The 13,504-nt window shown below is 45.4% G+C and overlaps 1 protein-coding gene across 2 annotated transcripts in view; it reads left to right on the forward strand.

Annotated features, from left to right (window-relative positions):
• EMILIN2 (elastin microfibril interfacer 2) overlaps positions 1-13,504 on the forward strand; it is a 38,683-nt gene that overhangs the window by 20,429 nt on the left and 4,750 nt on the right. For both annotated transcript variants that reach the window (XM_075416392.1, XM_075416393.1), the window contains 3 exons: positions 4,649-4,981; positions 5,543-5,581; positions 13,050-13,184. In XM_075416392.1, coding sequence (XP_075272507.1) covers positions 4,649-4,981; positions 5,543-5,581; positions 13,050-13,184 — 507 coding nt within the window. The remainder of the gene's footprint in view (positions 1-4,648; positions 4,982-5,542; positions 5,582-13,049; positions 13,185-13,504) is intronic.

Raw genomic sequence — 13,504 nt, forward strand, 5'->3', positions numbered from 1 at the left:
GAAGAAGTGAAGGGGAGTGGACGGGGTCTGTAGTTCTCAGATCATTCTTTTGGTGAAATCTTGACTTAAATTCAGCAGGGTTAGGACCTTAACCCCTACATCTTGCAGAAGCAGACTCGGTCCCCGTTAAAATGCAGTATGATGTATATATGTAATCCTATTTCTCATCCATCTTGCCCAAAATAATAAATTTGCACTAGGGACCAACATTGGAGAAATGTCCAAGATACACATAGTAATCTTTCTTCTGCTATTTAATGCAGGTGTTTGAGCGGCCTCATGGGTTGTATTTATCAGCCCCTATTACAATGTTGTAAAGCATGAAGAAGCCTCAGCACGCCTGGGTTTGCGTGAAATAATGCCGTTTCAGGGCAGAGCTCTCCATCCACCGTTGGGCGTTAAGAGCCTATAGAAGTATGCTGCTGCTCTTGGATCTGGGGTGCTCGTGCTCTGAGCATCCCTCGCTGCTGTGGGGTGCCTCTGGTCCCTGAAGGACTTGTGAAGCACATGCTTCAAGTCCCCACGTGTTTCCAATTACAAGAACACTGTCTGGCACGGCAGTCCAAGTAAGTTTTGATGGCTGGAACTGCAGAAAGATTTTGGCAAAAGAGCCTTTTTTGGAAGCAGTTTGGGAACCCCGTTTCATGAGTCGGCATATGGCTTGAACTGTTTTTACATCCGTGATCTGCAGCATCGTCTCTGATACCGACATTATTTGAAAGGAAGGCTGTCAGTCCTGGCCGTACGTCGGTGCAGAATTTCTTAGGGACTATGCTCCAGCGTATCGTAGCATTCAGATGATGTCATTTGACTTAGGAAGGGCTGAAACAGAAACAAGTTGTTACTGATAGCAGTTGTTGAGGGCAGTAAGGCAAGGATAATGTTGCAAGAAATACAGTATAAAATCTTATCAAGCAGTGTAAGCCCAGCGCACTGTAAGCCTGAGTAAAGTCAAATGACCGTGATCTTAGGAATATGGCTGTGTTTTCTTCCAGATTTTTTATTACAGAGTTTCAAGTACCTTAGTCCAAACTAACCAGCCAGGTTAGTGAATGACTGTATGCCAGATACGGACCCAGAGGCCAGAAATGTATTTAATTTGTTACAATTTCTGGTGAAGGTAGTGCAGCATCCTGCCACACACAAGGCAGTGGTCTCCTCGAAGTGTGTAAGGGACCACGCACGATGTGCTCACCCCGGTAATGTCATCCAGTAGCTCTTCATCCACATTAAATGGTGACCGCCCCCAGCTCCACATCTCGTAGGGTAAGTTGTTCTCATTGCACTCTGTGCCTCTCTGTGAGCGCGTTTGCTTTTCTGGGGACATGGAACTGAAAGCCATGTTAAAAGTTAGTGGTCTCTTTTAGCTTACTGCCTGTTTATACAGAGTCATGAAGTTTTCCAGGAATCAGAAGTATGGTCTTGCAGCCAGATACCGTGCTGGGAGTGCAGTTTGCTTTGGTTACCGTTTTTTGACCTGAACTGCAATTCCTCTGGTAATTGTCTCTGTAGCAGAGCTTTGAAAGCAACAGCAAAATGCTGTCTGCTGAAGTTAGGGTCTAAGAAACCGAATGTATGCTCTGTGTTACAGCATCAATAAAGGGCAACGTAAAATCTTAGTGTTGTAGCGTAATTAGTCACATAGTCAATAGGCACCCTGTAAGCTTGTGCAAAATGGTGCTTTGTAACCTAATTGTCAAATCCCTTTGGCATCTGTAAGAAAATTCACGTCAGGTATTCTTGGCTTTTTGTGAGTGTAGTCACAGATTCCTTTACTTGCTAGTTTGTTTTATGCACTTTGTTTCTGTGTGTTTTGGCGGCTGAGGAGAGCATGACTGGGGCAGAACGATACTAGAAACAGACGCACCATAAAGATTCCACCCGCCTCACGCATCCAGGACGCTGCTCATCTTCCTCCCCAGCAAATCCTTCCTCCTTCAGTGAAGTAAATCGCAGGTTAAAGCTGCCTGGCTGAACAAACTGAAAAAAAGAAAATGTTTTTAAGAGGGGGAGGGGAACAAAAGCATTCTTATTTTCAGCTGAGGAGGGAAACTTTTCCTTCTGTGTCAGTTGTGGATGGGCATCTGAGTAGAAGCTGTTGTGTGACATGATAACCCAGTTGTCACTTACACCAGTGATGACAACCGGAGCAGTAAGGACACCACTGCTGAGGACAGTGTTACTGTTCTCAGGTGGGTAACAATCTCAGCTCTGCTCTTTGCCTTCCCAGATAGATGGGAAGGTGATGGGGAAGATGTCTGCTTTGTCCGCTGCTCAGCAAAGTTTGAGCAAGTCCAGCTAGATTCACCCCAGCCTTTTTCAGGGGTTCATTTTCTTATTGCCTTGTGAATTGAAAACACGTGTTATGGAATTCAGCGTCAGGGTAGGGTGGCTTCTAGTGATTTATTGGTACTTGTCTTCCTATGATGCATCTCAGTAGAAGAGGCCAAAAAGCTTGGCAAAGATGGCAGAGCAGATCCTTCTCAACCTACACATACCTGATTACTGGCACTTCAAGTTGAGCTTTGGACAGGTAATTTTAGATTTAGCTTTATGGAGATGTAACTGGATAATTCTGAATATTGCAGTATTGATGTTTCATGCAAGGAAGCGGTTTGCACAGATTACGGGATTTGAGCTGTCGATTGTCATTTAAGGGGTTAGAAAAGCAAGCAGAGAAATGTATTAATTTTCCCTGTGTCAGCCCAAGTTGTTGTCTTAATAAAGCTCATCTTAATTGATTATAGAAATGACAAGTATGTGCATGCCAATGTAAAGTATTTTGTCAAATTGTGTTTTGAATGAGGTTAATGTGAAGATATTAGTTGAAGGTCTAAACCTGTGCCACTGTGGACAGAAGATGTTGCATTAAGTTAATGACTCTGTGAAACAATTAGTTTTGATACTTTAAGCCTTTTTCTGAAAATTTTTATAATTTTTTTTTTTTTTAATCCTGGGATTTTTACGAAGATAGTTTTAATCTATATAAAGTGAATTCCTTTGTCCTCTACCTTGTGGATAGAGTAACTGAGTGAGCTTCAGTCCAGCTTTGTGGTGCATTGCTTGTATAAGTTTCAATTCTCATGACAGTTAAAGCCAGCCAGCAAAGCTCAGGAAGATTTTTTTCTAGCAGGCATATCTAGCGAGTGAACGCAGGTGGTGGGAGACGATGACTTCAGACAGCCTCTCAGTATTCTGGAAGGCTTGCGTGGCCTTTTTATGAGGCTGGAAACAAGAAATGAGATTCACAGGGGCAAAGTGCAGGTGTCCAGTGGCCACGAAACAGGCTGTGGGTTGCCATCGACACTGTCCGGACCCCAGCTGTGCAACACTGACCATATCTGAGTGGCTTGGTGGTAAGCTCTCCCCCAAAGCCACAACCTAAGGCCCTCACAGGGGTCCTCAGCCGTGCAGCAGGGCCGGGGGAAGCCTCACTCCACGTCTGCTTCTAGGCACAGCCGTTCGGTTTAGCCCTAGCCACAGCTGAATTTACCCAGGCTGATTTTGGGCTGTGCTGAACTGAAGTTCTTCGTTCTGACCACTGAGACCTCAGAGCGGTGGTCTTCACTGTGGACCATGGCAAGCATCTCTGGTGTGACACGTTGCATCAGATAAATTTGCAAGGAAACGTTTGTCCATCTCCCCAGAAACTCACTTCCATCCCTGCGCCTAAAGCCATGCTTTAGTCTCGAAATGCGACCAAAATAACCAATGCTAATGTTTAATTTCAAATGAAATTCTAATTATTCTGTGTGAAAGCTGTCATTGCATCTGCTGAAATCTACACATTTGTAAATTCCTGTTCTTAATGTAGTTGTAATTCAGCTTCATTCTTGGGAGGACATTGCATCCTTAAATGTCATCTAGTACTTCATTTTTATGAATAAGCTGTAATTCCTATAAAGGGCTTAGAACTGGACCAGATGCACAAACGTAACCATGTCAGTGCTGTTCAACCCTGATGTCATATGTGTTGGCTGCCCTCCTGGAAAAGTCTGTTAATGGTATCTCTTCTCTTTGAACAATAAAGACTTTTCTGGTAGATTATATCCTAGGGTTCTGCCTGCCTTCATTGTCAGAAAATATTAGTAATGGGAGTACTTGGAATTTTAAGTTTGTTGCTTTTCGAAGTATGGGAAGAAGTCTGTAAGTTGGTGTTCAATTACTCAGTTTTTTTGCTGTGGATACTTTTCTTTATGGTAGTGCTAAAGGGTCAGCCTTGTGCTTGGTGTTGCATGAGTAGAGTGGAAAGTTGGAGCAATGAGCGGGAGGGGTTTGGGAGAACTGAAGTGAAGGTAGAGAGGGAGCACGCGAGGGAGATGGAGGCGCCGGTGGGAACAGGAGTGATGCACAGCCTGCTCGGTGCACAAAGTCCAAGCTGGACTAATGGGTTATTTGACTGCTGCTTGTCCTGTCTCCAGGCTGTCCTCAGGCCTCTCCCTGTGTCACAGGCTGGGGAAGAGGGGAGTCCGTGGTATTGCAAGAGTGGAATGGAGTTTTGCCAGTGCAGTCTTGGGTCTGAGGGGAAAGGTGGCCTCAAATTGAGCCCTGTTTTATTTTAAAGTATTTTTTTACAAAAATACACAATTTTATATGCTGTTTTAGGCGAATACTTCTGTCTCTTTCCTCTTCTTTCATAATCTCAAAGGGCGATCAGAAGTACCACGGCAGCCGTTGCCACCCAGACCACCCCTGCAGCCCCAGCCAGGCATATCCCTGCTGCCATCACGGCCGAGGATACAGCCCCCGCGACACAGGACCCCCCTCCAGCCACTGCAGCCGAGACCTCCTCCGCGCCCAGCGCTGCCGGGGTCAGGAGTGGTGCCGTTTCTGCCCGGAACAACCGGGATCATCTTGGAGACCGGAGAGGCAGGGCCTCCTGGCACTGTTTTAATGTCAGGAAGAGGGCGGCTTCGAAGCGTGGATGGTCAGGCTGGTCAGAGTACCATGCCCATTGCGGAAGGGTATGCTGGAGCACCAGGTGAGAGAACCAGAATAACAGGGGATCACTCCTGTCGAAGTGCAGTGGACATGCCAGGTCTTGCTGGAGGGGTGGCATGGAGATCTGCTGTGCTTTACCAGCCACCTTTCGGCCTTCCGTAGCTGTTGGGAGCGGGCTCATGGCAGAGGTGATTTGTGAACGGGCCTTTGCAGCCTCCAGCTGGCTACAGAAGTAGGGGAAACGCAGTCGGTGCCAGTTTTGTTGCCTTTGCCAAGGCTGCACAAAGTGTGAGGTCAACACAGGTAATGTAAAATCCTTGGTAACTGCAGCAGTCTTTGCCACTATGCAAACTTAAATTGTGTTTTTCTTGCCATAGTGCTTGCAGTGGATTTAGTACTTTGAAGTAAGAATTTGGTTTTCTTTGCCGTGACCACCCCAGTTTAGCAATAACTGAGCATTTCATGGGAGATGCTGTTTGGTAGCTATTTTGATACGTTGCTGTTTGGTAACAAAGGATGCTTTTTAGAGGACTGCAGTGATATTTTGTCAGAATATATTCCATTATGTACTGTGTCACACATAACTACTTTTCCTTTGTAGGATATCCAAAGTTATCTCCTCCTACCACAGACACGCAAGGTAAGGCACTTGTTTCCTAGAAATTCTTTACACAGCTACTTAATATTTATTTCAGTCCCTGGAAGGTCATGGTTGAGAGAACAAAGTGTTGATTTTTAGTATTTAAGTTTAGCATTGATGAAAATCTGACAGATTTTTCCTATACCTAAGCATGAAACATAATCTGCATACTTTCAAAATACGGGGAATTTTGAGATTTTGAAAAATAATTCATTTTGGATTGTTGTTACTTACTTTGGTGTTTTTTTAAATACAAAGGGTTTCTGTTTCCTGGCAAATATCAGTACTGACCTTTTTTTTTCCTTTTAAATGAGAAAATACATATTTCTTTCTGACGATTTTAGTATTTCTTTAATAAGATATGAAAAAGGCCAAGACTAAGATCTTGAAGCGCTGTTAGTGTCTGAGGTAGTGCATGAGTTGGTCCTCCTCCTGGGAGAGTTTCTGGTGTTGCTGGAATCACGAGGGCTTATGTTCCTGACTTTGGGGAAAGCAGGAGCGCTGCCACTGACAACCACAGTTTAAAAAGATTCAAAATGCAGTTTGCTTGGTGTGGTGGGAGGGTTTTATTTTCTGTAATTGTTAATATCACAGTTCATTTATGGATTTCTATGGTAAACAGGTATAAATCTTGTGTGGGACCTACTAGTTGGCCTTGATAAATATGTTGATTAAGTGCTGCCTGCCCTACAACCTCATACTGAAGAGATTGTCAAACCCTGGGGAATGGTATCCTGGATCAAACTGAATATTCCCACACTCTCTTCAAAAAGAATGATTTAATCTAAATTTGTTTAAGGAAATATGAGAAATAGATTAAAATAAAACATCAGGGCTTTAAGGCATCCAAAATCCTACCGTTGGGACTTAGTTTGATGGCCCTAACAAAATCACACATATATATCCTGAAGACTAGTCTGGGGACTGACAAGAAGAGTTGTAAATAGTTCACATTGTAATTCTATATTCATACTATGTAATTAAAAATCCTTCATAGCCATAAACCAATCTTTTTGCATTTGAGGATTGTGGTGGTTGGAACACGCAGCAGTAGGTGAGGCTTCTGGAAGAGGATGAGAAGTAAAGAAATGTTTGTTTATCTTGATGCCAGCAAAACCAATATAGATGTCTAGATTTCTGTGATAAATGGATTTCCTGGGGGTTTTCTTCTACTCTGTACAGCCTGCTGCTCTTTATAGACAGCAGTATTTTAATAAGTTTATGTGAAAACTGTCTGAAACAGTAGGTGGCTGTTAAGTGTTGCAAAGGCAGGGTGCGGCAGGCAGCGCGCCTGTTTGCTGCTGGGTGGAACGAGTTGTAAGAAACGATACCCCCTGGGATCCAGAGAGGTGGGCTTGACCACGGAGTTCCTTTTCCTGAGCGGTGCCCCTGAAGACCTATCTAGATATAAGATACACCTGCTGATCTGTCCTGTAACCCCCGAAAATGCCTTGCAAACCCTGGTGTCAGGTGGTCATAGAAAACAGAGAGGTGAGGATGGTGCAAATAGCCATTAGATTTCTGTGGAGCTGGAGCATCTACACCCACTGTCCCTAATCGTCAGTGTCTGCTTATAAACAGCAAAGAAAGAGAGCATTCTGAGGCAGAATACAGCAGTTAACAGTGTTGTAGAAATTAACAGCTGGGGAAGGGAAGACTTTTGGCATGTTGGAGGAGGAACTTAATGCTTAAATAAGTCATCAAGGAATCCTTAATAGCCAATTTGTTCAGGACTGCAGTTTTAGGACCTTTGCCAGTCTTCACCCAGTACATTTTGTGGCACTGAAATTCAAATTTGAAAAAAGATCAGACCTTCTTGTACTATAATTCCTAAAATAAGAAACTTGTGTTATTAAATGTGCCTTCCGAGCACTCCTTTTCATTTCTGTTTCTGAATATCTTCTGTGATATAAAAGCACTGCTCAGGAAGAAGTTGAGGGCTCCAACTCTGTCCTCTGGGATTAAACAGGTCCACTGCAGCGCTCTTCTTGAATGCTGAGACATGATTTGCATACTTCCGATACTGAAGAACTTCTTGAGTTGTTCAGATTCATTAGCTATCTGTTTGCATGCATCTTACAATATAACTTTATAGGTAGAGATCTTCAAGGACTTACAAGTATTAGTGAGAGAGTATGAGGCACAATATTACATATTAGCTCTATTTTCACAGGCAAGGAGTTTCTGAAAAAGGTAAGTTAAGTGTTGGAACCGAAGAGAATCCACCTAATCCCTTTTAATACAGAAGGAGGTGAAACAATTGTTATTTAAAGAAACATCATCAGCAAATCTTATTGAAGCATAGCAGTTTTACAGTTATGAGAATTTTTGTTTGCTGGAGCAAAGAAAATTGCAGAGGCAGAAGTAATGAATTGGCTGAATAACTGGTCTGGGAAGTGACAAGAAAATGCTTGTATGATCCCCAGGTCATACAACTAGGCAAGGACAGAGCCAAGAAGAGGATTTGGATGTTCTGATCAGCATATAGAGAGGGTCACAGTGAAAAAAATTCACTGAAAACACAAATTGGCTCTCCCACCCTTCCCCGTCATGCAGTCTGCAGTGTTGCTTGTGTCCTTAACCCTGCAGCTACAATCTCCTCTCTGAAGGAAACAGTGTAATAAAGAAAACAGCTGAGCTAGTGAGCCCTAACCACTGTGTGAACGCTGCTGTGTATGTCCGTTCAGATAAAGGGCTAATTTTGGTTTGGGCTTTTTGATTCTTCTTACTTGTCTGATACTCAGCCATCTTTACTTTCTCCATGTGACGCCAGGCAGCCAGCCTGTAGGACATGTTTCAAATTTAAAGGCATGAGGTTTATTGTAATGTAAGATTTATGTTGTTGCAGGTGGTCCTTGATTTGAAGAAAGGGTTTGCTGAATACATAAACTACGCTGCTGTGCTTGTGACGGGTGCTGCTGCATGTTTAGCTCCTTTGGCCATTGTACAGGGGGCAGTGTTCTCATTAGTACACATCAGTGGTGTAGCACAGGGGAACGCGTGTCTGCTGACTTTGAGGTAAAGAACGTGTGGTCACCTGCAGCTGCGCCAGTGGTTGTGCTTTGCTGCTGTCTGCAGGAAAGAACAGCACAATTCACAGAAGCATGCTGAAGGATGGGGCAGGACATGGTTAGTTATGTAAGGAGTGGTAGGTAAGTGCTGGGGCAAACCTTTTGACACTGTCTCCCATAACATCCTCCTAGGGAAGCTCTGGAAGTGTGGGCTGGATGAGTGGACAGTGAGGTGGATTGAGAACTGGCTGAATGGCAGAACTCAGAGGGTTGTCATCAGCGGCGCTGAGTCTAGTTGGAGGCCTGTAAGGAGTGGTGTCCCCCAAGGGTCAGTACTGGGCCCAGTCTTGTTTAACTTCTTCGTCAACGACCTGGATGAAGAGTTAGAGTGTACCCTCAGCAAGTTTGCTGATGACACCAAACTGGGAGGAGTGGCTGATCCACCGGAACGCTATGCTGCCATTCAGCGTGACCTGGACAGGCTGGAGAGTTGGGTGCAAAGGAACCTGATGAACTTCAACAAGTCCAAGTGCAGGGTCCTGCACCTGGGGAGGAACAACCCCATGCACCAGTACAGGCTTGGGGTGGACCTGCTGGAGAGCAGCTGTGCAGAGAGGGACCTGGGTGTCCTGGTGGACGACAGGTTAACCATGAGCCAGCAGTGTGCCCTGGCTGCCAAGAAGGCCAATGGGATCCTGGGATGCATTAGGAGGAGTGTGGTCAGCAGGTCGAGGGAGGTTCTCCTCCCCCTCTACTCTGCCCTAGTGAGGCCCCATCTGGAGTACTGTGTCCAGTTCTGGGCTTCCCAGTTCAAGAAAGATGAGGAGCTACTGGAGAGAGTCCAGTGGAGGGCTACAAGGATGGTGAGGGGACTGGAACATCTCTCCTACGAGGAGAGGCTGAGGGAGCTGGGCTTGTTCAGCCTGAAGAAGAGAAGGCTGAGAGGGGACCTTATAAATGCTTATAAATATCTCAAGGGTGGGTGTCAGGAGGATGGGGCCAGACTCTTTTCAGTGGTGCCCAGCGACAGGACAAGGGGCAATGGGCACAAACTGAAGCATAGGAAGTTCCATCTGAACATGAGGAAGAACTTCTTCACTCTGAGGGTGACGGAGCACTGGAACAGGCTGCCCAGGGAGGTTGTGGAGTCTCCTTCTCTGGAGATATTGAAGACCCAGCTGGACGCGTTCCTGTGCAGCCTGCTGTAGGTGCCCCTGCTTTGGCAGGGGGGTTGGACTAGATAACCCACAGAGATCCCTTCCAACCCCTACCATTCTGTGATTCTGTGATTCTCTTGCTGCAATGTGGAAGGCAGGAGTTAAAAGAGCAGAAAGAGCTGTTACTAACAGACTCACGAGAAAAGTAGCTGTGTCTTCATAATGCAGTGGGTCAGTTACCATCCGCATCAGAAACGCTGTGACTTAGCAGAGCAAAGCTAATGGCTCAGCTGCATTGAGTGCTGGCTCATGGAAATCAGTGTGGCACTGTGCTGTGCTGCATGGCCACCCCAGAAGCAGAGGGAGTGTTTCTGAAAATGAGATATATTAGGGCAAACTGAAGAGTTTAAAAAAAAAAAAAGGCAGGGAGGTGGTAAATTGCTGGTATTTTTGTCCCATTTGTTCTATCAGAAATTATGCGCTTTGCCCTCATTTAGATTTAGGAGTATTGGCCAAGCAGAGGAAATCTGACATATCCTCCCTACTCCTGACATGTGCAAAGGAGTCATAGTGCATACTGACAGATGAATTGCATACTCATGGTCTGTCTTCTGTGTCGATTCGTGAAGAGTCCTCATTCCAGTTGCTGAGCAATTGTCAGCAGCAATCTTGTTATTTTTTTTCTCCTTTCATCTTGATAGAAAATGCCTATGCTGTGCACTGTTTTGTTTTGCTTGATGGTTTGTTTTTTTTTTCCTTCTTTCTCTCCTTCTGGCCCTTGGGCTCAGTGGGAGGCAGGAACTGTGCTGGGAAGGCAAAAGAGAGCTGGAGAACCAGAAATAAAAGTAGCAGATGGGTGGAAGTAGGTGTAACCTAACAAAGGCCACCCATGTGTCTTCTGTGGTCTTTTGACTCCCCAGACTGCGTTATACTAGGTTCGATTGCCATGAGCACGCATACCTGCTCCTGCTTACGTGTATATATATCTCTCAAGTGAAACCTTCTTAAATATGTCTGAAGTAAAAGATTTTTCTTCCTCCCCTACAAGCTGTAAAACCGTGGTTGAATCTTTTGTGAAACTTTTTGCCTGCCTAGAACCTTCTTCATCAGAGCTGTGCATGCAGTTCCTGGCATTTAAAAGCTTTAAAACTTTTCTTCCTGATTTTTATAATTCCACAGCACTAACTGCTTAAATGAAAGCAGTTTCCAGGCCTGGATCTTGCCTAGAGAAGCTGAACTTTGGTCTTTGCATGAAGAAGAGTGTTTGCAAGTGAGGACATGTAGGAGAATGTGGTTTGCCTCTCTGTTAGGTTCTGTGAAAGGACCACTGAGAGCTGTCAGTAGGGCTCGTGAAAGCTTCAGACGGGCACAGTTCCAGCTGGGAGTGGGGAGCAGGGTAAGAGAGCAGAGACACGGTGCGCTCTGCTTGCACCTCCCTATATTGCCCGCTGAACTGATCTGCAGGATATTCAGAGGGGTTTAAGATTTCTCCTTTGGACAAACACAGGTGGTGTGCTGAACTAGGCTGCAGATCTGAAGCAAGTCCAGCACAGCAAACTCTAATAACTATTCTAGCAATCAGTGCAGGAAAATCCTGAAGGAAGCATGGTGAGCCAGGGCAGGAGTTGCTCCCTTATCCAGACAACACCATAGCTACTGCAAATGGAGAGGACAGAGTTTCTGGGCAGGCATCAAATAGTTTCTGCCATCTGTGCAGTAATGACTGCGGCGGAGAGAAACCTTTCCGAGTGAGCCAACAAGAAGTTACTGAGGTGCAGTTTCAGCTGATTTGAGTCTCTGGGTAAGCCGAGAATACAAAGAGATGCGTTCTGTAAGTAGCATGGTGTTAAGGTGGTGGAGCTTTACAGAAGCTGCTTAAGTAAGTAGGCTTCCTGCAATTAATTTTGGTCCTTTCAATCATCTCATCTTAGCTCACAGGAGTACCTGCAGGCGCACTGGCAGGTAGGAGTAATGAAAAAGGGCTTCTGTCTGTTTTCTGAGCGTGAGACAAAATAGTGAATAAAGAGATTTCCAGAGATACACGAGGTAGCTGGTTACTAGCCCCCGAGGGAAATCAAGGTAGTTATTTGCCATTTCTGAAGTTGCAGGCATGTCTTCCCCTTGTCTTCGCTTCCTGGCCCCCCCATGCCAAGTTATTCAGAAAAAAAGTGGATAGCAGAGCATTTGTATGTCCACATTTTAGATAAAGTTTTGTCACTTTCTAGCTTCAGTTTTGAAGTGCTATGATCTGAATTGAACATTGGTTGCTGATGGGCATCTCAGATTGAGAGGAAGAGAAAACTAAACATTTATTTTAAGGGAGGCAGAAGAAGGAGCAGAGGTGAAACAGCGCGGAGAAGACAAGGATCCTAACCTGAACAGGGTAGAACGGAAAGACCAGCCGAGGACAACTTTAGGTGTATTCATTGTTTGCCCAATTGCCTGACCAAAGCAACAAGAGTTGACTACTTTTAGCAGTGTTCCTGCCTTAGGGGGAATGTTCTAGAGGGAAGGGACCTAAAATGGGACTAACAAGTGATTGATCATTAAACACTTGCCATTAAGTCAGTCTGTTAAAAGTAAAAATTTGTCTTAATTGTCCAGATTGTATCTCGTCTAACAGCAGTGTTTAGCTAGTAGGCAGGTAGCCATGATAAAATACCCAAGAGTCTGTCTGATCTGTTGAGAAAAGAAGAAAAAATTGTGGAGTGAGAAGTACCCCAAAAGAGAAGTGCAAGAAAGAAAAGCGCCAGTGGTGGTTCTCTTTGCTTTAATACCGAAGTGTTACTTCTTGTAGCTATTTTCACTGCCCTTCGGCAGCGAAGGTAAGAGATCTAAGCTGTGTGCAGCTTCTCAGCATGACTAGGAAAGCTGGCGCGAGCCATACACCTTATCACTCCTGTTGCCACTGTGATAGGGACGGAGACCGGAGATGTCCGAGGGCAGCCTCAGTCCTGAAGAAGGTCTGTGGCAGAAGCATTGTTGAATTGAGGGGTGGCAGGATTTCCACTGCCAGCATTTACAAGCCGTGTACCTTTTCCTTAGAAGCTAAAAAAAAAAAAACAAAACCAGAGGCTGTGGCCAAGGAGGGAATTTTATGGTGCTCAGTAAACTTTATGGTGAGACACCTGGGACCTGGGCCAGCAATACGTATTCTGCTAATTCTGGCATCCCACAAGTGCCAGGGTTAGTCCAAGTGGAGTATGTGCAGGAAGAGAGACACTGGGTTATAAACCATCACAGGGAGAGGCGGTGTTGTCATCCTGATGTGACTCTGACTCATGTTGTTACCCATTTTAGGACCTGCTGCTGCTGCGGCCTCTCTGGTGTCATTTTCTGCTGGGCTCACGCAGAAGCCTTTCTCTAGTGATGTCGGCGTGGTTCACTTTAACAAAGTGCTTGTGAATGACGGGGACTATTATAACCCCAATACAGGTAACAGCCAAAGCAATGGACCCACAGAGGTGCCAGATGGGCAGTAGAGTGGGTTGCCGGTGCTTGATGCTATCTCGGGCCTTGCTGGCACATTGAACAAACCAAATAAGTCCATCTAAACCAGACACGCTCAGGCAGAAGCTTCCTGTGGACGTGGACAGGCATGTGCTCTGCCCCTGCTGGTGTTCCACAACTGCCCAGTGACACTGAGGCCCCACTGCCCAGGACCTCTGCTCTGCCGGCACAGCTGGTTGTACTCCTCACCCCGCCTCGGCCAGCAGAAGTGGGGGTCCTTGCGCACCCCCGGCACTGCAGCCCCG

This window comes from Opisthocomus hoazin, chromosome 3, assembly GCF_030867145.1.
Source record: "Opisthocomus hoazin isolate bOpiHoa1 chromosome 3, bOpiHoa1.hap1, whole genome shotgun sequence".
Taxonomy (NCBI): Eukaryota; Metazoa; Chordata; class Aves; order Opisthocomiformes; family Opisthocomidae; genus Opisthocomus; species Opisthocomus hoazin.